Consider the following 27,837-nt stretch of genomic DNA (forward strand, 5'->3'; position numbering starts at 1 on the left):
TTTGGGGGGTATAGATCCTCGTACAGTATAGCTATGTGGTACAGCTTCATGGTATAGCTACTTGTGCCTGTGATCCTATAAGCAATCCTAATTGAACTCAGTTGATCATCCAAAAAAAAGACATCACAACAGAAGGACTTTCAGAGAAGAAAGAGATTGGCAGGAGTTGGAAGGGGCAAGAAAGGAAGAAGGATTGGTTATGAGGGGTAAATATGATCAAATATATACATACATGAAGATATAACAAAGTCATTATTGTGTATAATATATGCTAATTTTAGAAGAAGAAAAAGCCTTAGCACTTCCTAAAGATTATCCTATACTATGTATGGAGTAAGAACCGTGATAGCTAAATTCACCCAGAACTCTTTCAGAGTGTGCCCTGGCACACCATGAACCAGCCCAGGGAGAAGCAAAAGTGGGAGCTGGTGTCTGGCTGTCCATCCAGTCCATAATTCCACAAAAAGAGTCTGAGCAGCTTTCTTCCACGGGATCTTCTTATACAAAGAAAGATATCGAGGATTTGTGCCAGGAAGATCTCCTTATGGTGTAAATTGGGACATGATATTTAAAACATCAACATCCACAAGGTTACTTCATCCATACAAACCCATACAATGAAGATAGCACCACCTGTCATATGGACTCTGTAAGCTTTAACCAACTGCAGGTATGTAAAATGTTAGCCCTGTGCCTCGTCGGATGAAATAAACAATCCTCTTTGTGACTGTTCTTTCCTCCAGGTAACTTGACCAACTAGGCTGTGTTACTCAAACACTGACCTAGGTTGATTCTACTTAGGAGGCGGGGCTATCTTACAGAGACATCCATCCTATTAAACTTTCTCCAAAGACTGATGAGCAAATGAAAGCAGGCATCCTGTGAAAGTACCAAGCCTGACAAGTTCTGAACCACTGAGCTCCATCTGTTCAGGAACACTCCTGAAACTTTGTCCAGGGCTCCTGGCATCACGGGGTTCCTTATGTGACTTCCTCCTTCCACTCCTGACAGAGCCCAACCCCAGGGCTCTCTGGTACTTCTCTCCTTTGTCTGATTTCTACCATATGCTAAGGCCTGGCCTCCATCTGGTCGGCTTTCCCCACTCGTTTTTCCGGTCTAGGTGAGCTTCATATTCCTGGAAGACTTACTGTAGACTAACACTGTAAAACTCATTATCTTCATCAGGCATGGTGGGATTCATACCTTGAATTCCATCACTCAGGAGGTAGAGGCTACCAATCTCCATGAGTTCAAGGCCAACCTGGTCTACGTGGCAAGTTTCAGGACAGTGACAGCTACATAGAGACCCTGTTTCAAAAAAACAAACCACAGAACTCCAACCCCAAACAAACAAATCCTCTCACTAATCACCATCACTAACCTCTAACACACTCCACTTAGCATTCTAAAAAGTTGCATGAATAACAAAGGCACTTGAGGGATCATGAGTCAGCAATCTTAAAACCATACATGTCTTCATTTCTCTCACTTCATTCTTGGTTTGAAGCCACATCTGGATGTTTATATGGTATACCCTTTGGGAGAGCAATTTATGTCAAAATGCTCAAAACTACTGCTGGGGAAAACAGGCCTGTTGATGAGGTGGTCTTTTAATACTAGTCTACACCAGAGAATGCCACAGGCAAACATAGATCTATGTCTGATGATTCTGCCATTGAGTATAAAGGAAGCCACTCCAGATAATTCTGCTGACGTTCACATGTGCCTGATGGGAGGCAATTTTCTGGTCATGTTCCACCTTCCAGAGCTACAGTTCTGTCAAGAGAAGGCAGAAGAGAAGGGAAGAGGGTGGAAAGCGGGAGAGAGGGAAGGAAGGAGGGGAGGAGGGGAGAAAAGAAGAGGGAGGGAGGACTGGCCACAAGCAAGGAGACAGGGTCTTGGCTATTGAGAGTCCTATCAGACAGGATATCCTTGCCAGACTACCAGAGACTTGCTCCTAGACCCAGGGGTTCCTCTCTGCCACAGCTCCTGGGCTGGGTGGCGATGGGCAGATACCTTGTGGCTGCATCTCTTGGCCCACACCTGTGTCCTGACTGACCTCAGACTTTTCAAAGCAGGTGACAGTCATGAGGATGTTGTCAAAGTCGGTGCAGCTCCACCTCAGCACGTACATCCCCTCCTCGCTCCCTTCTTGCCGCAGCTTATTGATGGCATATTCTGTGCTGGAGAGAGAAGAGGGAAGGGACAGAGGCTCACAGCACAGCACTTCAACTCCCAGGGACAGCCACTCCCCTGCACTAGTGCAAGCTTCCGGTCCTAAAGTCCTCTCTGACATGGCATGAATCATGTGACAATATGGAGGAACTTGAGACACCCTGAGTATCCAAGGCCTAGAACTCACCTACTGTCCCCCAACACACAGAGGTCTGCTTGATTGTCCCCAAGTTCTCCAAAGACACTGTCTCCATGTCTCAGCAGAAGAATGCCAAGGATACAGCAGCAGCCCGAGTCCCATGCCAGGCCCTCTCCAGCTCCTCACTCTAACTGGAAAGGAGCCTGGCTAAGGAGGGCAGGTGGGTCCACTTTGTTTACTGCAGTGGCCTCACAACAGGCCCGGCTCACAGTAAGTGCTTATTCAGTAACGAGCCGAATAAATAAATAGCTCAGTGATGAGTGAAAGAGCAGAGGAGAACATGCCTTACACTCTTTGTACTCCCCAATGTAGTGAGTCGTGATACGCAGAGGGCACAGAACACTGTGCCAGGGAAGCATGCTGACAAGCGTTGGTGGAAAGAGGACTAGTGTGGTCAGGGTGCTTTAGAAAAGCAGAGACTTGCCAGGCGGTGGTGGCGCACACCTTTAATCACAGCACTCGAGAGGCAGAGGCAGGTGGATCTCTGAGTTTGAGACCAGCCTGGGCTACAGAGTGAGTTCCAGGACAGCCAGGGTACACAGAGAAACCCTATCTTAGAAACCAACCCCCTCAAAAAAAATAAATAAATAAAAAGAAGAAGAGGAGGAGGAGGAAGAGGAGCAGAGACTTCAAGAACTTTCCACCTACACCATATGGTCATTGATATCTCCATACCTTCGCTCCTATTGGTCCCTCTTTGAGACCTGGCAAACCATCACTGACTCTTCAATGCTTAATCCAATTTGAATAGATCTCAGCCGCCCACAAACATACACCATTTACCCCTTCACTCTTACTCCATGTCCTTGCTGCGCATGCCGAAACAGCAGTAAGCAATGTGGACATGGTTCTGACTGCCTTAGGAGGCTCATTCTCTGGGAAGAGAGGCAAGTCAAACAGGAAACGTGGACATAAAACTAAACATTGGACTGGGCGGTGGTGGCACACACCTTTAATTCCAGCACTCGGGAGGCAGAGGCAGATGGATCTTTGTGAGTTTTGAGGCCAGCCTGGGCTACAGAGCGAGATCCAGGACAGGCTCCTACACAGAGAAACCCTGTCTTGGGAAAAAAAAAAAAAAAAAAAAAAAAAAAAAAAACAACTAAACATTGGTGGTAAGGAGGTAGTGAGCACCACTGAAGGAAAGCAGAGCAGAACACAATACTCAGAGGGAGGAATAGGAGGGCACAGGATGTTGTCACCTTATATAAGGTGATTAGAAAAGACTTCTCAGACAAGGCAGTAGCTAACACCTGAAGGAAGGGAGGGAGGGAGGGAGGGAGGGAGGGAGGGAGGGAGGGAGGGAGGGAGGGAGGAAGGAAGGAAGGAAGGAAGGAAGGAAGGAAGGAAGGAAGGAAGGAAGGAAGGAAGGAAGGAAGGAAGGAAGGAAGGAAGGGCTGTGGAGACCTTAGAGCAGTGGTTCTCAATGTGTGGATCACTACCCATTTGGGGGTTCACATACCAGGTATTTACATTTTGATTTATAGCAGTAGCAAAATTACAGTTATAAAATAGCAACAAAATAATTTTATGGTTGGGGGTCACCACAACATGAAGAACTGTATTAAAGGGTTGCATGAGGAAGGTTGAGAACCACTGCCCTAGAGGAAGGGCATTCCTCACATCAGGAAAAGCCAGTGCCAGTGTCTGGAGGCTCAAAGAAACTGGAACACCAGAGAAAGATGCTTTTAGGGTGGCCAGCTCCGTGCTCTGCAACTCCTCATGTGCCTGTCTCCCCAGGCTGTGAGCCTCTCTCTCTCGGCCAGTGACCACACCACCAAACTATTCTCTCGGGTAACCACGATGGGAAGAAAGGGGAAAACATGGCACATGGAATACAGATGAAGACAATTCCTAAGATTTCCAGATCTGCATCCTGTCTCCCTTGAAGTGCACAGTATTGGACAGGATGATAGAAGCTGGCTATGGAGAAGTGAAGGGGTTGAGCTATACCAATTAAGGGAGTAGTCAGGCATGCTGTAAGAGTCATGGCAGGAAATGACAGCAAGGGCTGATGGAAGATCAGTGAGCACAGTAAGGAAAAGGTGCCTCCGAGTGCCAGCCACCAGCCAACTGCCCCACCCTCAACAACTGGCACACGTAGAGCTAAGGGGACTAGACTTTCTACCTCTAAAACCTGGACTCTTTGCACACCAAATGTAATTAAGAGCATTCTTGAACCAACCAGATTGGTCCATGACAGCCATTCTGTATATTGTGGACAATCAGTGGGGGAGCCACATCAGTGCAGAGGAAATGGTGGGCATCTGCTGTGAGCCGGAAGTAGCCATCTACCAGGGACACAAAGGACAAGGCCTCCTCGTGAGAAGAGAGTTTCAGTTCCTGGTGAGAGAGAAGACATAGCACAGTTACATCACTATCCAGATGTGGCTGGCACCTCCCTGCAGATACCTTTGAGAAGCAAAGTCCAAATGCTCTAGAGCAGGGAGGCAGCTGGCTGAAGCAGGCCCCACCTGGCATACAAGCACCTTCGTCTCCTGACAGCAGAAACCTGAGCAGCAGGAGAGGTGTGTGGGAGATGCAGAGAGAACCCACAATCAGAGCAAGACTTGGCAGCTTGCTGGCATTCTGCTTTCGTGAAAGACCAGCAGCCAAGTACTGCCTGCTCAAAGAGTGGAGACAGAGAGCAGGAATGTTCTCAGGTGGGCAGAGGGCACAGCAGTGAATCACAGGCTCTGCAGCCTGCCTCCTCGGGTTCACAGCATCTCTACTATACTAGGCTCAAACATAGCCAATTCGCTGTTTTTATATTCAAAATGGTCAACTAGTGGCAATTTCACATATTTTAACCAAGAATCTATGTGTCCTTAACAGGTTACTTAACCTCTTTGTGCCTCTGTAAAATACCATACAAGTCCCCATGGCTCTCTCCAGCAGTCTCAGGTCCCCATTTGAAACTGAACTGACACCCCTACATCTAACAGTTCTTCTACAGCACTGGTTCTCAACCTTCCTGATGCTGCAACCTCTGAGCTCAAAGCCAGTCTGGACTACATGAGATTGACTCAGTCTAGGAGAGAAAACAGAGCCAGGCAGTGGTGGCACACACCTTTAATCCCAGTACTGGGAAGCACACACATCTTTAATCTCAGAAAGTGATGGCTGGGCAGAGAAAGGTATGTAAGGCATGAGGAGACAGGAACTAAGGGTTTTTCAGCAGAAGCATCCCTTCCAGCTAGAGGCTTTTTCAGCTGAGGTTTTTCAGGCTGAGGAGTTAGAGGTGAGACGTGGCAGTGACTTGTTCCTTTGTCTCTCTGATCTTTCAGCGTTTACCCCAATACCAAGCTATGGGTTTTTATTACAAGACCATTTAAGATTTGAGCAACAGCAACACCTTAATACAGTTCCTCATGTTGTGGTGACCCCAACCATAAAATTATCTTCATCACTACTTCATAACTCTAATCTTGCTACTGTTATGAATCATAATGTAAATAAATATCTGATATGCAGATTGTCTTAGGCACCCCATGAAAGAGTTGTTTGAATTCCAAAGGGGTCGTGACCCACAGGTTGAGAAAAGATGCAAAAACACAGGCTCTTCACCACAATCTACAACCTGGGGTGAGGTATCAATAACATGCTTCTCCCTCCTTTTCCCCCACCATCTCTCAACACTTCTATTTCTCTCTTTACTTCTTAAAATTTTTATTAGATTTATTTGTGTGTGCATGCATATGTGTGTGCATGAACACATGCATGCCACAGTGCACGTGTGGAGGTAAGAGAACAACTTTCTGGAGTCAGTTCTCTCCTTCTACTGTGTGTGGCTCCTGGGATTGAACTCGGGTCTTCAGGCTTGGTGGCCAAGTGTCTATACCTGCTGAACCATCTCACCAACTGTTCACTTTAACTACATTTTTATTCCTGATAAAGTTATTTGTTTTAATGTTTGAAAAGGAGGAAGGTAGACAAAGAAAATGACAGCCACTCACCATCTTACCACAAACAGGTGACCGTGAAGATGGATCATTTGCTCTAACGGCATATGCACATACATGCTAACCTCCAAAAACCTGGTGAAGTCTATCAGTACTAGCTTACAGATCAATATTTACATTCTATTTTTATTCCATTTACAGAGTTTTCTTTTTTGTTTTAACAGTTTAGTTATGTAATGTCTCACTACTCGGATGAACTGATCACTTTCCAGAGTCTTCTGTTTGTATACCTAGGGTGTTGGCAGTATTTGACACTGTAAATACTGATGAACTTACTTATAAGCCACTATCTATCTGCATCTCACATGGTTTCTGGAAAACATGTTCCCTGGGACCTAAATGGAGACCCACAGGAATATTTTCAAGGACTTTGCATCTGCTGTCACACTGCTTTCCAGAAGGCTGTCAGAAAGGCAGCCTCTAGAGAGGAGATGTGACCTGGGTCCTGAGCTGCTTCAGCAGGCTTTTTTCCTTTGAGTTGTGTGTTATCTTTCTGACACTGTTTTAGGAAAACAAGGTATTTCCCTGGTGCTGATGCCCTCCACTCTGTAACATGCCTGTCCTCAACATGTGACATCAGAGGTGACTTCCCACAACAAAAACATGTTTATCTGGCCGAGCAGCCACCACTTTCCCTGCCGAGCCGGCCTGCTTGTTTAGGCTGTGTCCTCCAGTGAGGTGACATTCTCTCTGCTCTCCCAGAGTCCCTGGGTGTGCCCGACACCCTGGCAGGGCTCTTCTGTGGCCTGCCACTTGCCTCAAGTGTAATCGTGTGCCAAGTGTGGCTCCCCACCATTTATCTCAGGTGACCCACCCAGCTCAGCAGAGCAGCTGCCTGGCAGCCTTTGGGAGCTCTATCTTTTCCTTTTAAAATCAGAGATTAATTTATGGTTAACATGGACTGGAGATGAACCAGAGCCTACAGTAATAAACTTTAGGGACTGATGATGATACACAGGGTGGCCCAGACAGCAGAAAGACAGAAGGACCAGAAAACAAAATAAAAGGCAAAGAAGTCAGGTGTTGGATCCAGCTCTGCTGTGGGGATCTAGTACATGAGCAGGGAAGGCAGGGACCCCGGTCCTTGCAGAGCCCCTCTCCTCACGCCTCCTGCTCCTTGTCTAGAGTACTGAGAAGGTGGGAAGTTGGTAGTTCCTGGGTTTGGGAACGTGGGTCTGGTTGTGCAGTGGACCAGGCTCTTAAGACACTCCTGAGAGGTATAGACTCCCTAGGGAGGTGGAGACTGGGAGGCATTAGACTGGCAGAACAATCTAAGGAAGAAGTCAGGTACCAGTCCCAGGGCGGGGCCATCACGTAGCAGGCTCTTTTCTAGGACAGACCTCCATGCACCTCTGGCCACCACACTAACATGGTAAAATAAATACAGGGTTGATTTAACTCCGTTTCTTTCCTATCCACATGGTGTGTGTGTGTGTGTGTGTGTGTGTGTGTGTGTGTGTGTGTGTGTGTGTGTAGGTATACAGGGTTGATTTAACTCTGTTTCTTTCCTATCCACATGGTGTGTGTGTGTGTGTGTGTGTGTGTGTGTGTGTCTGTGTCTGTGTGTGTGTGTGTGTGTGTGTGTGTAGGTGTCCACAGAGACCTGAAAAAGGCACTGGATTTCTTAGAGCTGGTTTTGAATCACAGGACATGAACGCTGGGGTCTAAACTGGGGTCCTCTGAAAGGATAACTGTCTTATTTAGTTGCTCTGAACAGCTGAGCCATCTCTCTGGCTCCTTGTCACTCGTTTTTGTAAACTAAATGTTAACACTGAAACGTCACTGGGTGGTTCAAAACCCTAAAGCAGATGGACATTTGCAAGAACCAAGCACGGTCCTGGGATGTGCCAGTCTAATGCTGACGCACTGAGCCTGGTAATGGGACTTCTGGCTTAAAAGGGACCATTACAAGCCAGGCGGTGGTGGCCCACGCCTTTAATCCCAGCACTCGGGAGGCAGAGCCAGGTGGATCTTTGTGAGTTCGAGGCCAGCCTGGGCTACCAAGTGAGTCCCAGGAAAGGCGCAAAGCTACACAGAGAAACCCTGTCTCGAAAAACCAAAAAAAAAAAAAAAAAGGGGGGGGGGGGACCATCACCAGACCTTGAACTGGGACCGGCACTCTGGAAATCCTAGGCCCCAGAGCCATCCTCAGCAGTGTCCCCTCTCTCATCAGCACAGCCAGACTGAGCAGCTCCTGAGCAGACTTACCATGTTCTTGTTGTCCTGCTTGTTAATGCTGACCACAGACTCCTTTATTACAATGTGGGTGATTTCGGGGAAATAGGAAAAATTGTTCCAATCTTCCCGGACTTTATTTCTCTCTTCATCCTTCTTGTGTTTATATTCCAGTTTTTTCCGCTTCAGTTTATTTTTTTCCTTTTCAATGGGAACAACCTGATAAGATAGCAAAAGTGACAGGATTTAGCTAGCTTTCTCATTTTCTGTTGGTCAAAGGCCAGTGCTTCAAGCAGTTTTGTAAAGAGCCAAGGCCCATGGAAGAGAAAGTCAGCATCCCCAGAGTCAGAGCAACTCAGAGACCACTGGCTTAGAGACAAATGATGGAGCCCTGTCTATCAGAGAGTCTTGGGATTTCATTCTCCAATAATCCCTAAAGAGCACCCAGATTAAAGTGCTTCCACAGTTTACAACGCGCATGCTGAAGCTGGAGAGGACATAATGGGCACACATGCACCAACCACAGGCCTCCTTACTTCCAGACTAACAGTGTGCGTCAGCATAGGCAGAGAGCAGATCTGCCCAACACAAATGGGCAAAACTCAAGTTCCTCCTGCTGCCAATGTTTTGACTTTATAATAGTGAGGCTTTGCAAGAGATGATATGAATCCATATTTTAGCAACTGACACACTGAAGAATACACAGCTGCAAGAGTTAATCTAGTTGACTAGCACGAGCTCTGCAGAACAGATTCCACATTAACTTCCTGTCTGTACCAGTTACTTAACTAGTCAGACCATCTCTGAGTCACTATTTCCCCAGCCATAAAATATCAACTTTTAATCTTCATGAGACTAGGCACATGCCTATCTATACTTTACCTACTATGCAGAAAGCCCTTGGTAATGTGGTATTGTTATTTTAGCATGAAAATAAAGCATGGGGAGAAAAAGGAACCTTACATTTAATATCATTACTTGCAGTAGTAACTATGCAGCTACAGTAATTCAATCAACAGTTATTATCAGTCGGGGTCTGTGCCCACATGCCATCCATCTAGTTCTCTCAACAACAGTAGCTGTAGTCAGCCCACTGACTTCACGGGTTCTACATCCACCAGCTCTGTGAGCAAAGATTCAATGGCCAGTGAGCAAACTGCCAGGCCTGTGATGCTGTGTCTGTGCCCACCTGCACTCTTTTCTTGTCACTGTCCCCAAATAGTTCAGTGTTTAACTAGTTATGTAGGATTTACATAACTTAGGTATTATTAGGCAATCTAGATGTAACAAATGTACACAGAAGGCTAAATAAATAAATACTGTATCATTATCTAGGAGACATGAGCATCCACAGATTTTGGTACTGCACAGAATCATGAGACAATAGCTGCCCCCAGGTACTAAGGGACAACTTAACAGATGAGACTCTCCCTAACAGATGAGACCTATGTACCTATATGGGTAGAATAACCCTCCTAAGGCCACGTAACCATAGGAGTGGAGGCGGAATTTGAACATGTCTCTTAGGTTTAAACTTCTGTCTTTACCTCATTTGGCAAAGACCAACGGCTTCGGATATAGTTTGCAGCAGAGCACTTGCCCAGCATGTGAGGCCCTAGATCTGACTCCAGCCCTGTAATGACACCAAGTGGGGGGTGCGTAGCATGCTCCGGGCCCTGGATTCCATCCCCACTACAACAAAACATACACCTCAATAAAGCCTCATGACACAAGTGCAGTTATCTATTCTGTGAAGTCAAAAGCCTGCCGAGGTTCAGTTCTTGCCTCAACTATGGCTAGTTAGGATGTGAGGGATGAGTAATCCACGGCCTCCAGCCAAGGTGACTGAATTTAGCCTATAGGGTGAGGTCACACAAACAAGTGATCCCGACAGGCTCCAGAGCACACACCAGTGACGGCTTCTCTTCCCCTTCATCAGACACCCACAGCCACTTACATTTGGTTTCTGCCGCCACTGGATCCCTAGATTTCCAGTCACCATGACTTCATAGACAACACTGCCACTGTCATTCGAAGGGAAGCGACTCAGTTCATTTTCTGAGGAAATCAGTAGCATAGAAGTCTCAAATATTTCAGCTCCATAATGTTTTGTCAACGTTTCCAAGGTCGCCAGGTATTTCACCTTCAGGTCATGTGTGGACACACTGCTGTCACAGATGGTCTTGTTGTTAAATTCCTTCAGGAAATCCTTGAAAACATTATTTATTCTCATCCTAGTAAGAAGATTCCTCTGTCTGATGGATTTATTCAGTGTTTCTGGAATATATCGCTTGTAGCTAAAAGAAAATAGAAAAAAACTTTTACATACAAGTTAGCAAGAAATGATTAGAAATATGTCTCTATGACATTCCTTGTATGTATAGGCAAATGAGAAAACAGGATCTAATCCCAGGGGACCATGGATGTAGACAATTACAAAGAGCTAGACATAGATAGGCTGGAGAGATGGCTCAGTGGTTAGGACCGCTCTTTCAGCTGGGCAGTGGTGGCGCACGCCTTTAACCCCAGCACTTGGGAGGCAGAGCCAGGTGGATCTCTGTGAGCGAGATTCAGGACATGCACCAAAACTACACAGAGCAACACTGTCTCAAAAAACAAACAAACAAACAACCAGACTGTTCTTCCAGAGGACCCACATGGCAGCTCACAACTGTCTGTACCTCCATTCCTAGGAGACCCAACACCTTCATACAGACATACATGCAGGTGAAATACCAATGTACATAAAATAAAAATAAATAAATTATTGAAAAAAGAGATAGAAATAGAAGTAACCTCATGAGATTTATGCCACTATCATAAATAATACAGCCACAAAGAACCCTCCCTTCATTTTGGAGGGGTACACCTGAGGGTTAGTACCTCTTCTGTGGTACTTGGGATGGTCCTAAGTGCTCACAGATGCTAAGCAAGAGACTCTAGCACTGAGCTGTATCTTGCAAATAAGCTCTTAAAAATGGGATTGTTTTTTCTTTCTTTCCTCTTTTTTTTTCTTATTTATTTGAGACAGTGTCTCACTATGTAGCCTTGGCTGTCCTAGAACTTGCTATACAGACCAGGCTGGCCTCAAACTCAAAAATCTGCCTGCCTCTGCCCCTGCCTCCCAAGTGCTGACACTAAAGGGATGGACCACCATGCTCGGCTGGGGTTGTCTTTTATGGCTCATTGGTGAATGGAAAGGCAATTCAATTTCACAAATGGGCTGAAATTACATAGACTGAATATTAATCTCAAACCACATCTTAATGCAATTTCTGTAACTAATAACTGACCATTCCTCACATCAGAAGAATCAGCTCCAGGCCACTGAGTACAGGCTACAGAAGGCAGCTCCTACAGAGAGCATTGTCACTGTGGGAAGGACAGGAAGCATGGAGGGCATGCAGAGCACTCATCTGCCTAGAAACTTCACTCTAGCTCCCATTCCTGAGAGTCTTGAACAGCATAAAAAAAAAAAAAAACCAGGCCACAATTTTACTGGTACTTTGTACAAATATTCAAAGATTTGAATCATGCAGAAAGATATCAGAAAAACATTGCAGCAGTTAAACAGGAAGTATGAATGCATGTAAAATAACATTACAGCTAGCTGAGATGGAACATGCCTGAACACCAGCATTTGGGAGGCTGAGGTAGGAAGATCATGAGTTTGAGGTCAGCCTAGACCACATAAAGTAAGACCCTGCCCCAAAAACTAATGTCCCAAATCAATAACATGTCCCCACTATCTACTCAGGCTAGCAGGAAGGCTTACCTGATGTCTTTGGGAAGTTCTGGCAACTGCAGCTTCTTCATCATGGCATAGTGGGAGATGGCCAGGACAGCCATCCCCAGGCACTCATTCTCAATGTCATGTCCATCCTGCTCCGTCTTGGGGTCTCGAATGGGAGCCAGGCATTTGATCAAATCATACTGTCCCTGGGGATCAGAGAAGAGAAAAAAAAAAATGAGCTGCCACCTAAGCTTCAAGAGCCACCCATGTTGATCCTGAGAGGATCAAGATGGTCAAAATGCCACACAGCAAGAAAAGGAATCAGAGTGTCTCCAATATCAAGGCTGTTTCCACTAAAATGGAGCACAAGGCAGTTAAGAAGATGTTCTCCCTAGATTACTTCATTCCTTCATTTAGTGAGTGTTTATCGAGTACTTGTTTGTCAAGGTACGGTGAAGAGTACAAAATCATAAAGCCCTGTCATGGGGCTCTCTACACAAACAATGCCCATACACAGTATACATCAGGTCTGAACTGCATCAGAAACAGACAGAAGACACTGGGCCGACAGCATTAGCTTCACAGCCATGTACCAGCCAGCCTAGTGGAGGGACTGTGTGCATGCAGTTGGCAGGGCACCAGCTCCCTTTCGATGTGGGTCTGGGGAAAGGGGAAGGAGTCACATTCCACAGTGCATCATTACCACAAACCATTAGTTTGTCCCACACGTGTCAGTCACATTTTTAGTACAGAAAATGTCGCCAGAATACACTATCTCACGTATGGGGGGAGAGTATAGCATTCCACAAACTATAGGGACGTTAAAAACAAAATACAAAACAAGACTAAAAACCAGTACCCATAACTAGCCTTGTTCAGAGCAATGATGAGCCAGCACAGGCTCACACTCACTAACCCCTAACCTCCCTGCTGGACGTGTGAGCTGCTACTTTACTTCACCTTAGTCCTCACAACAGCCCTTAGTCCTGGTGGAGAGGAACGCAATCATGAGCAGGACCTTCTCCTAGGCACTAAAGATTTAGCAATGGAGAAACTACATTTCTGACCTCATGGGGGGTCCATTCTGACGAAGAAAAACTGCAATCACTCATGTTAGATGCTTACAAAAAAGTGAAGTCAAATACAAGAGGGGCGTGGGAGCCAAGAGCTGAGATAAGCCTGACCCTGGCTCCAGGGCACCGCCCCAACCCTGCAACCTCCGTGCCAACTCTCTGCTGGGGATCCCACTCCAGGAAGCTGGGTGTCCGCTGCTCTGCTGGGTGAAGGTGGGTCTGCAGAGAGGTTTCCTTTTCTTTTCTATTTGTGTTTATTCTTCATTTAACTTTGAAAACACTATTATAACTGGATATTAAAACAAAAACAGCAGCCAGGTAGTGAACACAGTATGATTGCCGTCCCCCACGTTCACTACTGCAGAGAGAGTGACAGAGGAGAAGAGAGGTTTCTACTGAGACTCGCATTTTCTCTGAAAGTACTTCAGTTCCATGCTCTTGTTTTCTTCTGTTTGGGGGTGGGGTGCTGCGGTCCCCTTGTGTCCACAATAGGACTTTTTCTTTCAGGTAGTAAGAAAGGTCACAGGCCAGTTACACCAAGTTTTGAAAATGAACAAGGATCTACACCAACAATGCTTGAGGAGCAGAGAAAACCTGAAGCTGAGATCCTGGGAAGAGAAGGGAGAGTCTGTGACTGTCTATACAACTAACTCAAGGAACTCTCTGCGGAGAAGCTGGCTTTCCTGAAGGTGAGAGTCTAAAGCAAGGATGACGTCATCCTTGAAGCTGGACACTCTTCCTCTCTTTGAACAGGAGTTCTTCCTGTTCAAGCCTCCCCACAGTCTCTATCACTAAAGTCTGTTTCTTTAAGAGGGATTCTTATTGAGTAGCCAACCCAGGCTGACCTCAAACTCCCAGTAGGAGTCTTTCGAGTTCTGGAGTTCTGGAGTTGCAGGTGCCAGACACCATGCCCGGCCCCACGGTTTCTGATGCAGTGTATCTATGTATCATTTACAAACTCACTCTTTCTTGTTGTCTACCTTGAGTATACAATGGTACACACAGACACCATGTCGTTTCACTCAAGTACCCAGCGTCTTGGCAAACATAACCACATAAAGCAAACAAGACACAGACACCCAGTAAATGTGTTACATAAACGAATTGGTACGAGGCCAGCAAAGTGGCAGAAAGTAGGGGAAAGAAAAGTGGCTGGCCTGGAAAATCCACAGCTGGCAGCCAGCCCTTGGTTGACATACTACCTTCCCCGGCTACCTGCCCTTCCCAATCACCTGGGCAAGACCATCACAGAACGGGCCACCAAGGACCCTGAGCCCCACCTGCTCTCACTCTCCTCATGAACTGCAGACCTCCCAGCTCAAGTTTCCTACCTGCGCAAACAAATATTCCAGTGAACTGGCATCGAGGAGGGGGTAGCTTCTGGAACCTTTTTCTTCTCATATCCATTCTTCTGCTTCTTTGGAGAATGTCGCCATACAGACTGCTCGTTGTCATTAGTTCCATGCCAGTTGGTAAAATAAAACCTAAAAGACAGTAGGAATAATGTCAACTGCGGCAGAAGAGTCCCTGGACTGCTGGCCTGGGCTGAAGCTGTGGAAACCAAAGGCACAAGCCTTGCATCTACAACCCTCATGACCCTGAGCAACACCCTTCTCACTCTCCCAAGTGTGCTGTACAAGGTCCCTCAACACCTCCTCTGGGTCAGGAGGATGATGTCCTAGTGATCACAGGACACTCTTCTGACATCTGTTAACACTGACCACACCTCCCTAGGTAAAAACACCTGCTGCCTACAACTAGCAGCTACCCTACAGCTCTAGTCCTTCATGGCTGTCCTTCTCTTCCTGGTCCTACCATTTCTGAAATCAAGTTCTGTCCTACAATCAACACTAACACAGTAGTGTTTCTTAGGTCCCAGTTGGCTGTTATTGAATTGGTGATGCATTTTACAATGAGCAAGGCTTCAAAAGAGAAATACAAAAGCATCAGCTGTGGTGACCTGATGAAAGTGCACAGCACTTTACAGCTTTATACCACCTAATCCTAAGAGCACCACCCCAGGGCGACTCCACCGTTTCCTTGGGCAGATGGAGAAAACTGAAGTGCACTGAGGCGAAGTGACCGGACACTCCAAGTCTGACTCACTACCACTTTGGTCTGTCACTGCTGGGGAGACAGGGTGGATCGTAAGCTGTGCGAGAGTGGCTGAGCTACTCTGGCCCCGTTGTCACAGGCTGCAGACTCAGCTCTGTCTGGGGCTGTCTCCCAAACAGGCCATGTCACTGAGAAGCAATTACTCCCACCCTGAAAGAGTTCCTATTAAAGGCAGACAACAAAAGGGCCAGGACAGGAGAAAGAGGGCTCTCAGGCACAGTCTCTGCCCTCTGTGAGTTCTCTGCCCACAATAACACAAAACAACAGGAAGTGGGACACATGTCATAAGCAGAACTACACTGTAGCTTTCACAGTCCCCACATACTTCTCTTTTCCTCTATAAACATCTGCTAAGAGCTACATTTCACAACTCCTAGATTTAAACTCGGTTATTTGGGTTTTTAAATAAAATGTAAACATCTCATGGATCCCTGGTGATATTATGAGCCGTTAACACCATGTTTAATAGGTAACTTGCCAGAATAATAACTTATCCTGGGGTATACACAACCTGCAGGCTACAAGTTGAATATTCCTTGTTCTAGAATACAGACTGCAAGTAGGTACATGGATGAGACAAGATGCTTCTGAAAGAACAAGATGAGCTGAGCTGGCCAGGAGACAAGCAGGTACATCTTGAAACAGTGTGGGCAAGGTGAGAGCTCCCTGGCAGCAGAGGCCACAGCTGGCTTGCTCCGCACCAAACCCCCAGAGCCTATAATATAGCAGGTGCTAAATATGTGCTTGACAGATAAACAACAAGTGATGAACGAACGAATGAAGGAGTCGCAGTCACCATGGAAAGGGAAGGATGGACACATTACTTTAAAGGTAACAATCAGTATTTTGCAGCTTCCGGTGGTTGTGCACAGCCCATCGTCTCTGCAGATCATGAAAGGAACTGGGAAACTGACTATGGGCTCCAGTGTTGCCTGCATGCAGAAAGAACCACACACTGCACAAACTACACCAGGTCACCCAAGCAGATGACAGTTCTCCCTTTGTTTCCATGTATGTTCTAGGAGACCAGATTCCAGTTACACTAACAGCCAAGGGGACACACCAAGGCAGTGGCGAGTGTTTCTGTGGGCCCAGGCCTCACAGTACTCTTCACAGGAGCAACCGAGCACACCAGAGAGGAGTCAATGAGGTTCCACACTTCTGTAAGCAGGAAGTAAGGAGTGAATCATCTGACCTGCTACAAAAGTTCAACCTGAGATCTGACTGAACAGAATATAGGCCAGGTAAATTCGGCCAAGTGGTAGGTAAGACCACGACAGAAACACAAGCATTATGTTCAACATGGCAGCTTCCCTACAAGCTTGCCAAGAGAAGCGCTGAGGACAGGTACTCTCTGAACCAATTCAACCCATTCATCTAGGACCAAACGTCTTTAAATTGGTAAGCAAGATACAGTGATGTATGCTCACAATTCCAGTATTTGCGAGGCTTCTGTGGGAAGATTGCAAGTTCAAGACCAGCCTAGGCAACTTGGCAAGATACCATTCAAAAAAAAAAGAAAGAAAGAATAAAGAAAAAAGATGGTGCTCACTTTGTCTGCACAAATACAGAGAATATTACACAACCCAGCAAGCATAACATGCAAAGCTGTGAAGTGTTCCATACTTAAAAATAAAAGATGGCTATCAATACTAATAGTTTTCTAATTACTAATAAAACTAGAAACAAGAATACGCCACTTTGCCTGGGTTTTTATGTATGTCCTGGGTGAGGATCCAAATTCATATCCTCACAAACACTTTATTGACTGGGCCAGCTCCAGTATAACTATAAAATTCTCAAAATTATCAATTTACTGTGAAATAAAAAAATTACCAAGCAGCTTACTGAACTTATCATATATAAATCCTGATAATATGGTACAGTTAAAACAGGGTGGGGAGTAGGTGTCGTGTTCTTACAGCCCATGCTCCTTTACAGAATGAGGGGAAGGAGAGAGCAAGAGATCAGCCAGATACACCTTGAAGTTCCTGTGGTGGCGCACACCTTTAATCCCAGCACTTGGGAGGAAGAGGCAGGAGGATCTCTATGAGTTCAAGGCCAGCCTGGTCTACAAAGTGAGTTCCAGGACATCCAGGGCTGTACAGAGAGACCCTGTCTCCGGGAAAAAAAAGGTTCCTGAGAAAGAACACTAGATATAACTACACATTCGAAGATTGCATTTAAACACTGTACCTAATGAAAGTTTTTAGGTTTCTACAGAATTTTACTGAAGTGAGTGATTTTCACTTATAAGGGCTTCTTTTCTTGAAAACAAATAAAGAATATGATTGTTTTACATTAACATGTATCATAACTAACTGTCCAAATCATTCAGTAAAAACAAAAACCACGATTAAAGGGCAAGAATATTTCCTGAAATATAGCGGGATGCCACTGAAGGAGCGGCCAACCCTTGCTCTCTTCCTGCGTCTTCTTCGGTGGTTAGATCACCAGCTTTCAAGCTCTTTGTAGACTGCTCGAATGCAAATGTTTGAGTTTAGGGTGGTATCTTTTCTCCAGCTTCAGAGAGACTGTGGTGCAAGGCAGTATCCTGTTGAAGCGCACTGGCAGTGCTCTGAGGCTTCTGGGTACTTCCTGCAGCTAACACAGAGCAAACAGGGAAACGCAGCAACTCGTTACCAACACGGCACTGCCAAGATGGTTTACTGAGTGAGAAACTTCATCAGCTCTCCCACTGGGAAAATGGGAGAGCTGAGTCAGGCAAGCGCAGGTCTCCTGTAAATGCCCAATGCTGCCATGCTGGACTCTGACCTAAGTCTAGCCGCCTACGGGGAGAGAATCAGAACTCAAGGGCACGCCCATGTCCAGACTTCCAGCAGCAGGTCTATCTCCAGTTTGGATCACAGAACCAGCCCCCTGGCTATGGGAAGTAAGATCAGAGTGAGAAAAAGAAACAAAGTGTAGTGAGAAGACTCAGCTAGGAGGGCTAACAAGTCCCCTAAATCTGGGGTGAGAAGCGCGCCGCTCTCCACACAAGGTGAGCACCAGACGGAATGATGCCACCAAAATGCAAAGGAGGTAGCAGCTGGAAGGTGTTTCCAGCATGGCCTGACATCCTCTTAGCACCTGAGCTAATCTACTGATTTAACCAGATTTATACACCTCGAGACCCTTTTCAAAAAGGGACCAGCCTCCTTATCGGCTCCAAGGCAAACCACATGCTCACATGTGCTTCCAGCTATCCCAAAGACTTTCACTTCCACAGCAGCTCCTGCACACACTGACAAGGCTAAAGTCTGCCCCGATGGCAGCACCAGCTGTCTATGTGGCCTTGGGAGACTGAACAAAGTTCGTGACCCAGGAAAAGTCAAGGAAGGCTCTTCAGAACAAAAGCATAAAAGTAACAAGCCAAGAGTCCTTAGGAGGTCACAGAATAACTCCTGGAGATCAAGACTGAGAATTTATCCCTGTCACCTCTTCAGGTGGTGTATAGAACGCTTCTTAGCCACAGCCTTCAGTAGGAAATACATTTTATAACATACCTCACAAGTCTTAAAACACAATGAGCTTAAGAGATCTATATCTCTATATATGGTTTCTTGTTTCTTTCCCTCTATTTTTTTCAAGTTCTGGTTATAAACCCACTATGTTAAACTTACAATCATGACTCACCATGTGGAAAACTTTGCTAGAGGATTGGATTCTATCCAAAACACTCTTTGTATCATGTTTACAAAATGTGGCAGAGGTGATCCAATTCACCTTAAATCACACTCCACCATGGAAGATGTCCCTTCTCATGCCAAGCAGATACAAAAGTTACAAACCACAATGACTCCAGTACTTCTTCCTAAGTGACTCAGGGCCCTGGCCAAACACCGCCCCAGATAACATGACGAAACCCGCTAGCGCCCGCCAGCTCTGTGTGCTGTACCTCATGCGGTAGTGGAGCCGGAGAGACATCTTGTCGTCCACAGTGATGGTGTGATTCGGAGCGTACCAGAGCTTGGTGCTTTCATTGTACAGGGCGAAGAGGTTGTGACAAAGAGGAGAAATACCTGGGGAAAGAGCACACCAGAGAGCTACAGGCAGATGCATTTGGTCACCTGTTTCCAAAGAGGAACATAGGCAAAGATAAAAAAAAAAAAAAAAAAAAATTCTCTCATCCAGAAACAATCTAGGTCACCCCATCCTCTCGGGGCAGATATAATTCTCGATTATGTTCACTCAGGGAGTTTTAATCATATTAATCAAGAACATGCATAGCTCCTCAGGAGCATGTACCGTGGCTCCTGGCAAACCAAATTAAAGCAATTTAAAAATAAAATTTGGTAGCATTTCTCATTACAGGGTCTTACCAAATTCTGATTAAAAAAGAAAAGGGCTATCTCAGAGGTCCACAGATCCTACCTGATGTGCATCTTTTTAATCACAGCAAGGAAGAAACATCTGAGAAATGTAGGAATTCCTCAATTTGCTTCCTATAATTTGTTTAAACAATTCTGACTCTGTGATTATGCAATCATATACACAAAGAAGTTCCTGGCCACCATACAACTGCATATTAGGATAAACAATAAACAAAGTGACTTCGCCAGTGATTAAAATGTATTGTCATTAATAATTAAATGCACTAAGTACTCTTTACACTATCATAAATGTATTTATTGGCATTAACCAGCAAGAAGATCTCTTAACAAAGCTGGCCCAATAATGCTGGGTCTCCTACTCCACTACCTGCTCTTTTAAAAATAACCAGCACGCTGAGAAACCAGATCAGGAAGGGCCATCAGGAAATAGCACACACATGTATTCCAACAGAAGAATGAAGGGATACGAGTGCCAATGATCAGTTGTTACTGGTATCTTTAGCACTAGCCAGATCTCAAGTTAAGAAATGGTAATCGTAAATTAACATCTCCACTCCCACCCTCATAAAAAGATTGCTTCTCCAGAAACAACAGTGGCATTAACAAGGCCATTCCTGACCCTTACAGCCTCTTCCAGTTTGGACCCTGGGTTGAGAAGTTACAGGTGCCTGGGCATCTCAAAATCCTCTTCCTGTCACCTCAATGTGTGCCTCTCAGAAGAAAAAGTGTGGACTGGCAAGACAGCTCAGCAGGTAAAGTCACTTGCCCCCGAGCCAGATGACCTTAGTTCAATCTCTGGGACCCACATGGTGGAAGGAGAAAACCAACAATTTGTCTTCTGATCTCCACCCATGTGTGCTCACGTGCATGTATACACACACACACACACACACACACACACACACACACACACACACACACATAAAAAAAAAGAAAAAGGAAACAAAGAGGAAAGTCTTCCCTTTAGTTACTCCCAAGCACATCTTCCTTTGGAAACAAGAGCCAATATATTCTTCCCCATACATAAGCCTCTCCCCTTTTGTTGGTGTTTTGGTATATCAGTCACTTTAGGCAGAAAGATGTGTACTGGGAAGTAAATGGAGCCTCCAGACAAGCCGTATACCTAACAAGACCTTCAACTAGTGACAACATCCCCACAATGCTGCTCTCAAAGCTAAGAGCACAGGTAGAGCATGGACCAGGCTCTACAGCATCACTGCGAGTTACTTCATCACATAAGAAGAGTTACTACAATCCTTCCCAAGCAGCTTTATTGGAATACAATTTACAACTATAAAAATCTACCTGTTTTAAGTGTATATTCCACTGAACATCAATAAATTAAGTCGGTGAGATATGTGGCTAGTTTATGGTTTTATGGGCTTACTTTCCATCTAAAATTAGGTAGGCAAACACTAACATACCTCCATGTTGGAAGGATTATGAACGGAGATCTATCTTGTCAGGTGCTCTGGTTTCTCACCCTAGCAAGGTAACAGGCTAACTTTAAGTAACAAGTCTCATTTTTTCTTTTTTTGTTTATTAAGTTTCAGGTTAGCACACAAGGGCCTCACTATGGCATTTCATATATATGTATTTTTATAAACAAATCTCACTTTTACAAAGAGACAATGAACTCCCTTATTGTCCTCTTCACAATCTAGCATAACCAAGCCACAGGGCAACCCTAAGATTCTCACTTCAACCCAGCACCCATGGGAGAACAGACCAGAGAAGAAGGATAGGCCAAACTTAAGGAGTATATTAGGAAACAGTACTACTGATTTCACATTCACACTTACACTGGGTGCTTTACACAGCACCCTGACTAGTGCTAATGTCATTCCAATTACAGATATGTGGGAGAAAAGAGAATTGAGCTTTGGCTGGAAGTGATGGTGAACGCTTATAATCCCAACACCCATGTGAGTGTCAGGAGAAATACAGCTTTGAGGCTAGCCTGAGCTATATACTGAGTTCTAGAACAGCCTGAACTATTAAATGAGCCGACCTCAAGATTGAGCCTTACAGAAGACAAGGGTCATTCCTTGGTATTCTACAGCTAGCTCACTAATGATAAAGGAGGAATATGCCATGTTTCAATGGGAAGTGAAATCCAGGATTAGGAAATAAGGCAGAACCTTGGCTTCCAGAATGTACTCCTTGTTCTCAGCAGAAATAAAAGAAGAGAGTCCACATGTGCTTCTGGAGAGTGCAGCCCTGCAGGCTCCCAGCCCTGCAGCCAGTACTCACTGCACTCCTGAGCGGCCCGGATGCACAGCTCCTCTGCAGTGTACTGTCCATTGCCCAGGCGGAGTGGCTCCCTATCCAACAGATAGAAGGTCACTTCCACTCCTGGCTCAGGGACCACCTGCTTCACCTCAGTCTTCTTGAAGCTCCTCATTTTAGCACAGAACGCCATGGCATTGCAGTCCTCTTTTATATTTAGATACTGTAGGGAGGAAAAGAAGATGATGCTGTCATTCCATGTGCTGTTTGCTATGAAGGAAAGAAGGCAGGCATCTGTGGTGTTGGATGAGAACTGCTACCCTTTTCCATCCTGAATACCAACGAGGTCAGGGATTACAAGTGAGATGAAACCATAGAAATGATTAATTATGCATGGTAACTAAGCAATCAGACTATATTCCCAACAATCAGAATAATCTTAGGCATGATTTGAATTGTTTTCTCTATTTGCACACTAGTTGTAGTTGAAAAGTAAGCTCTCATCTGGAGCCAATAGTGTTAAAGGACTGATGCATCATTAGAATATTGCTGCCTCTTCTGGGATCACACAACTTCTAAACTATCTACAGAAAGAATCGGTCTTTCCATCTCATGTTTATCCTCTACAGAACAGGAAGCTTGGTGAAGAGATAGGCCATGCTGTCTCTGTGCTCCTGTCCTCATCTGAGGCAGTGTACACAAAGTGACTACTACTTATGCACGCGTATAAATCACACGAAGGGCCATGAAAAGTGATGACTCGGGACAGGCCCCCATCACCTGAGGGAAGCAGGACAGGCATCTTGTGCAGGGCAAAACACACAGGTAATTCTTTGCAAGAAAAATCACTCACAAGGCCTTCAAAACAAGTGGTCCAGGACCAAAGCAGTCCCAGGACTGAGCCCAGGGCAAGGTCACTGGAGGAAAGAGCAAGGGGAACCCCACATATCCTTCAGCCCTTGCCCAACACCGATGACCTCCCAACCATTTTCCTGCCTCAAACTATTTCCTGCCTGCCTGCCTGCCAATCTAGGCTTCACTTGAGTTTCCAAGTCTTATCTCTGTAACACAGATCAGATCCTCCACTAGTTGCCCATTTTCTAGACTAGTCTCAAACTGAAACAGCTCTTTATCTCCTGGTTAGCTGGTCCCATCACCTCATCTCCTCTCACTTCTAGCTGCTTAAAATCCAGGCCACCAGGTAGCCCTGTCTCCTCACCCTACCCATTCTGCTCCCTATGCGGTCTTCAAATGTGCTGACTCCACCACTAATATACTCACCTCTTAGCTTCCATGGCAAAGCTGAATCTTCTTCAGAAACCAGTCCAAACTGGCACTTCCTCCAAGAAGCCTGAGTCCAGCTGTACCGGTATGCTGGATGCCGTCTCTCCTGTGTTACTAAACTTACCACACTAGCCACAAGGTATCATGGTCACCGTATGCATGCACCTGTCCACTGTGAACTCCCTGAGCATAAGAGCTATATTCGTCTTTGTATACCCAGTAACAAGCACAGAGACTTGCATACAGTGAGTACTTGGAAAGGATACAAGAATGTCCCCAAATAGTCCTATACAACCCTCAGCACCAAATCCATTTCCTTGGTCTATTAGCTGTCATGATGACAGGAAGTGAGATAATTTAAATGGGTCTCAACTGTTACAAATCAAAAGCATTCAATTTTAGTTTATAATATCCAAAACAAATCTAAAAACCAGAATCTACTTGAAATCAGGCTGAAAAACTAAGTTAATTGACTCACCTTGCAGTTCAGATAACCAACATGAACATTCAACAGTATTTTAAGCCTGCTTCACAATGTGAGACAAAACAAACCTCTGTCTTAGAGATTCTTTGTAGACACAACAGAGGAAGAATTCAAAAGAACTCTAAAGAAACAATTAGGTATCCATACATACTGTACATGTACAAGGCATGGCACTATTAGAAACAGAAAGAAAATGCCCACTGACAACTTTTGACAGGAGAGGACCCATCGTACAAGTTGTCTCTACAGCTGTTGAAACATAACAGGTGTGTTGGGGTCCTCTGGGTAATGCAATATGCACTGATACCCGAGAGAACAGACAATAAACTGTTAGCAGTGTGGCAAGCCAGAAGAGGTTACAGAAACTTTAACTTTACTTCCTGGAGCTTTTGGTATGCACAGACTGTTTAAGCCAGCATATACAAAACTGGGAATGAATAATATACAGATTTTTTTAATAATTAGAGGACAGAGTATAGACAGTCCTATAGGCTGGAAATCTCAGTTTAGTACAATAGTGCAGATATAATCCCAACACTGGGTAGGCTGAGGCAGGAAGATCTCAAGTTCACAACCACTCTGGGCCACAAAGTAAGGTCCTGCCTCAAAAAAAAATACCCAGAAGGTAAATGTGCATACCTGCATTTATTCGGTTGTCCAGTGTTCCCGAAAAGCAGACTGGATTTTCTTCTTTACTTCCCAAAGCCCATTCAGAGCTGATCTAGGGACAAAAAAATCAACCAGTCAACTTGGAGGTGGTTAGATTTGAAAATAAGAGGGTATTTTCACTAAGGAAAAAGCAAAACCTACGTAGGAAGGAAAATGCACTGGGGGAACGGGATAGAAGGTGACTGGGAGACATTAGGATGGCAGAGATAAAAATCAAAGATGTTGCCGGGCGGTGGTGGCGCACGCCTTTAATCCCAGCCCTTGGGAGGCAGAGGCAGGCGGATCTCTGTGAGTTCGAGGCCAGCCTAGGCTACCAAGTGAGTTCCAGGAAAGGCGCAAAGCTACATAGAGAAACCCTGTCTCGAAAAACCAAAAAAAAAAAAAAAAAAAAAAAAAAAAAAAAGATGTTTCATTTTTCCAAGGAAAGAAGCCAGAGCTTTTGTTCGTGGTGTAGAGTATCCTGTCCTAAGAACAGCTCTGGACACCTCTCCCCTGACCTGTGACTGGCAGTTCAGATGCCCAAAGGTGCTCATTCCTACAAAGTGTTTTTGCCAATGAACAGCTGCCAACTAACGTATGGATTCGTATTTGGCTTCTCTTTATTACTGAGCACATTTGGTCAGAATCTACGTGAAGACAAGTACAGCCCTGGATAGTACCTGGCAGCAGAGATGGACTAGGAGCAAGAGATGAAAATGGGCTAGCAGCGGTCTCCATCATCTTACATCATCACTATGGGAGAGAGCAGGAATAAAAATCCAAAAGCGAGAGTACCACGGGACCTCTTATGCTCCTCTCACCCACTGGGTGACAGGCTAGAGAGAGTAAGAAAACCCTTTCTACAATGCCTGAGAGTTAGTAGAAGTACTGAGGGTGGGAGCTGGAGAGACAGCTCAGTGGTTAAGAGCATTTGTTCTTGCAGAGGACCCGGGTTCAGTTCCCAGCACCCACCTGTGTCATACAACCATCCATGACTCTAGTTTCTAGGGCCCCGAAAACTTTTTCTGAGATCCAAGGGAAACACACAATGCTCAAACATACACTCAAGCAAAAATTATTCAATCCACAGAAAATGTTTTTAAAGCACTTATAAAAGTAGTAACAATAGGCCAGGCAGGAAATATGAGTGTGAATTTTGATGTGACAACTTTGGTTTGGCAATTAGGATATAAGTACCTTCAAAAACACTCAAATAACAAATCATTTTGCCTTCAGCTTTTAAAATAAATAAGAATACATGACAACTGCTTGAAGACTATGAGTAGACACACTGTCCTGTAACAAGTCACTAGAAAATAACTAAATAATAATGCTGTGCTTTGTGCAGAAGTGGGACTTCAAACGCTACATTTAGATGTCTTCCATTCACTTTGCATGGCTCTCCATCTTAGAACAGGAACTGGCTGAGGAAAAGAGCAAGGTGGTCCCTGCCCACATGGAGCTTATAACCTGCAGGAACAGCAGAACCAGCCAGAGAGACAGAGACAGGCAGTACAGACTGGAACTGTGATGGACAGAGCCTGGGGCTCAGGGAGGCAGTAACACAGAACGGAGACGGACGTGCAGGGAGTGGGAGAGGGAAGGTAAAAACGCCAAATGTCGGAAGCAATCTGAGCAAAAGCACCAGCACGTGCAAAGGCCCTGGAGTGAAAGCACCAGGCTGGGGAAACCTAGACTAGTCCTTCTCACACTGGGCATGGGCAAACTTGCTAAGAACACAGCTGCATGCCTTTACCACGGACAAACAAAACCTGACCAGGAACTCAACTTCAGCAAAGGGTCACAGACTCAGAGCCCTCTAGAAGAGCAGAAGAAATTGTACTAGTCCCACCAAGCCTAGGTTCTGTCCATGGGGGCTACTGCATAATCCTTTTTGTGCTTATACACTAGAGATAGAGATAGAGAGATAGAGAGATGGAGAGATGGAGAGATGGAGAGAGAGAGAGAGATAAGAGAATAGAGAGATAGAGAGATGAGAGAGAGAGAGAGAGAGAGAGAGAGAGAGAGAGAGAGAGAGAGAGAGATAAGGTAGGTAGGTAGGTAGGTAGGTAGGTAGGTAGGTAGGTAGGTAGGTAGATTTTATATCCGGGCCCCAGTTTCCCTTCCCTCCTCCCCCTGTTCTAACCCTCAAATCCACTCCTCCTCCGCTTCTGTTTAGGAAAGGGCAGGTCTCCCATGGATATCAATAAACATGACATATCAAGTTGCATTAAGACTAAGCACCTCCCTGTGCATTAAGGCTGGGCAAGGTGACCCAGTATACGGAGTAGAGTTCGAAAAGCCAGTAAAAGAGTCAGAGAAAGCCCCTGTTCCCACTGTTAGGAGTCCCCCAAGAAGACCAAGCTACACAACTGTAACATACATGCAGAGGGCCTAGGTCAGTCCCATGCAGGTTCCTGGTTGTTGGTTCAGTTTCTGTGAGCCCCTAATGAGTCCAGGTTAGTTGGTTCTGTGTTTTGTTTTGTTTTGTTTTGTTTTGTTTTGTGGTGTCCTTGACCCCTCTGACTCTCACAATCCTTCCTCCCCTCTTCTGCAGGACTCCCCAAAGTTCTTTAAATATATAACATTAGGTCATGCAGTACTTAATCTGAAGAGTCAGAGTTTCCTGGGCCTCACACAGTTTTAAAGTCATTAACCTGCTCCTACAACAGGATATCACTGCGACCTCTAAGCATGGGAAGTTTGGTTTCCCGTTCTTCATTATCTGCTGGAAACAGCACTATCCTGAATCACAGTGTATCTCATCTTCAGATGAACCTCCAGCATTGCTGGCAAACAGTAATGCAGTTCGGATTTGTGAGGCCTAGCCTGAACTCTGAGAAACAAGGTTAGGCTATGGGATTCGTAGACAATTTACTCTGATGTTTTGCATGCTGAATTAATACAATGAACTCTCAGAAAACTGACATTCTAATAATAAAAATAACATACACAACATTTAAAACCCATGCTACGACCTGTACTAAGCTCTTCAAGGATAGCACCCTGGATCTACTTTCAAGAAAGGATGACTGCCCTTGTTCATGATGACAAGTAATTTTGGTGTTACATTTGTACAATGGCTTCATTCAAGACACATTTCTGTCAAAATAAACCCAACTATGATTTACCTGATCACTTGTAGGGGAAGTAGAAAAGGAGCAAAATCATTCTTTGGTTTTGGAAACCAAGTTAAGTTTCTTATTAAAAAACAAAGTTTTCAGTCCCAGAGGCACAGACCAGCAGGAACCATGAAACAGCCTTTAAAAGACACATTTCACTGGGGATTTCAAGTGGATGTTAAGCAGCTTAGAAAACAGGAACAATAAAGATAAACAACCCAAAGTGTCTGGGTGAAAGCAGTAAACTCTTCCCCCTTATTATACCAGCGACTTAAAAAATAGCCTTCATTCAGTGGCAGAGGAT

General features: G+C 45.2%; 1 protein-coding gene across 1 annotated transcript in view; it reads right to left on the reverse strand.

Annotated features, from left to right (window-relative positions):
- Nucleotides 1–27,837, reverse strand: part of Jak1 (Janus kinase 1) — a 116,993-nt gene that overhangs the window by 21,446 nt on the left and 67,710 nt on the right. Inside the window, 10 exon segments of the mRNA XM_037202733.1 lie at nt 2,060–2,183; nt 4,560–4,717; nt 8,545–8,730; nt 10,469–10,808; nt 12,287–12,450; nt 14,649–14,686; nt 14,689–14,801; nt 19,331–19,454; nt 22,020–22,218; nt 24,403–24,479. Coding sequence (XP_037058628.1) covers nt 2,060–2,183; nt 4,560–4,717; nt 8,545–8,730; nt 10,469–10,808; nt 12,287–12,450; nt 14,649–14,686; nt 14,689–14,801; nt 19,331–19,454; nt 22,020–22,218; nt 24,403–24,408 — 1,452 coding nt within the window. The 5' untranslated portion in view covers nt 24,409–24,479.

Source organism: Peromyscus leucopus, chromosome 2 (genome assembly GCF_004664715.2).
Source record: "Peromyscus leucopus breed LL Stock chromosome 2, UCI_PerLeu_2.1, whole genome shotgun sequence".
NCBI classification, from domain to species: domain Eukaryota; kingdom Metazoa; phylum Chordata; class Mammalia; order Rodentia; family Cricetidae; genus Peromyscus; species Peromyscus leucopus.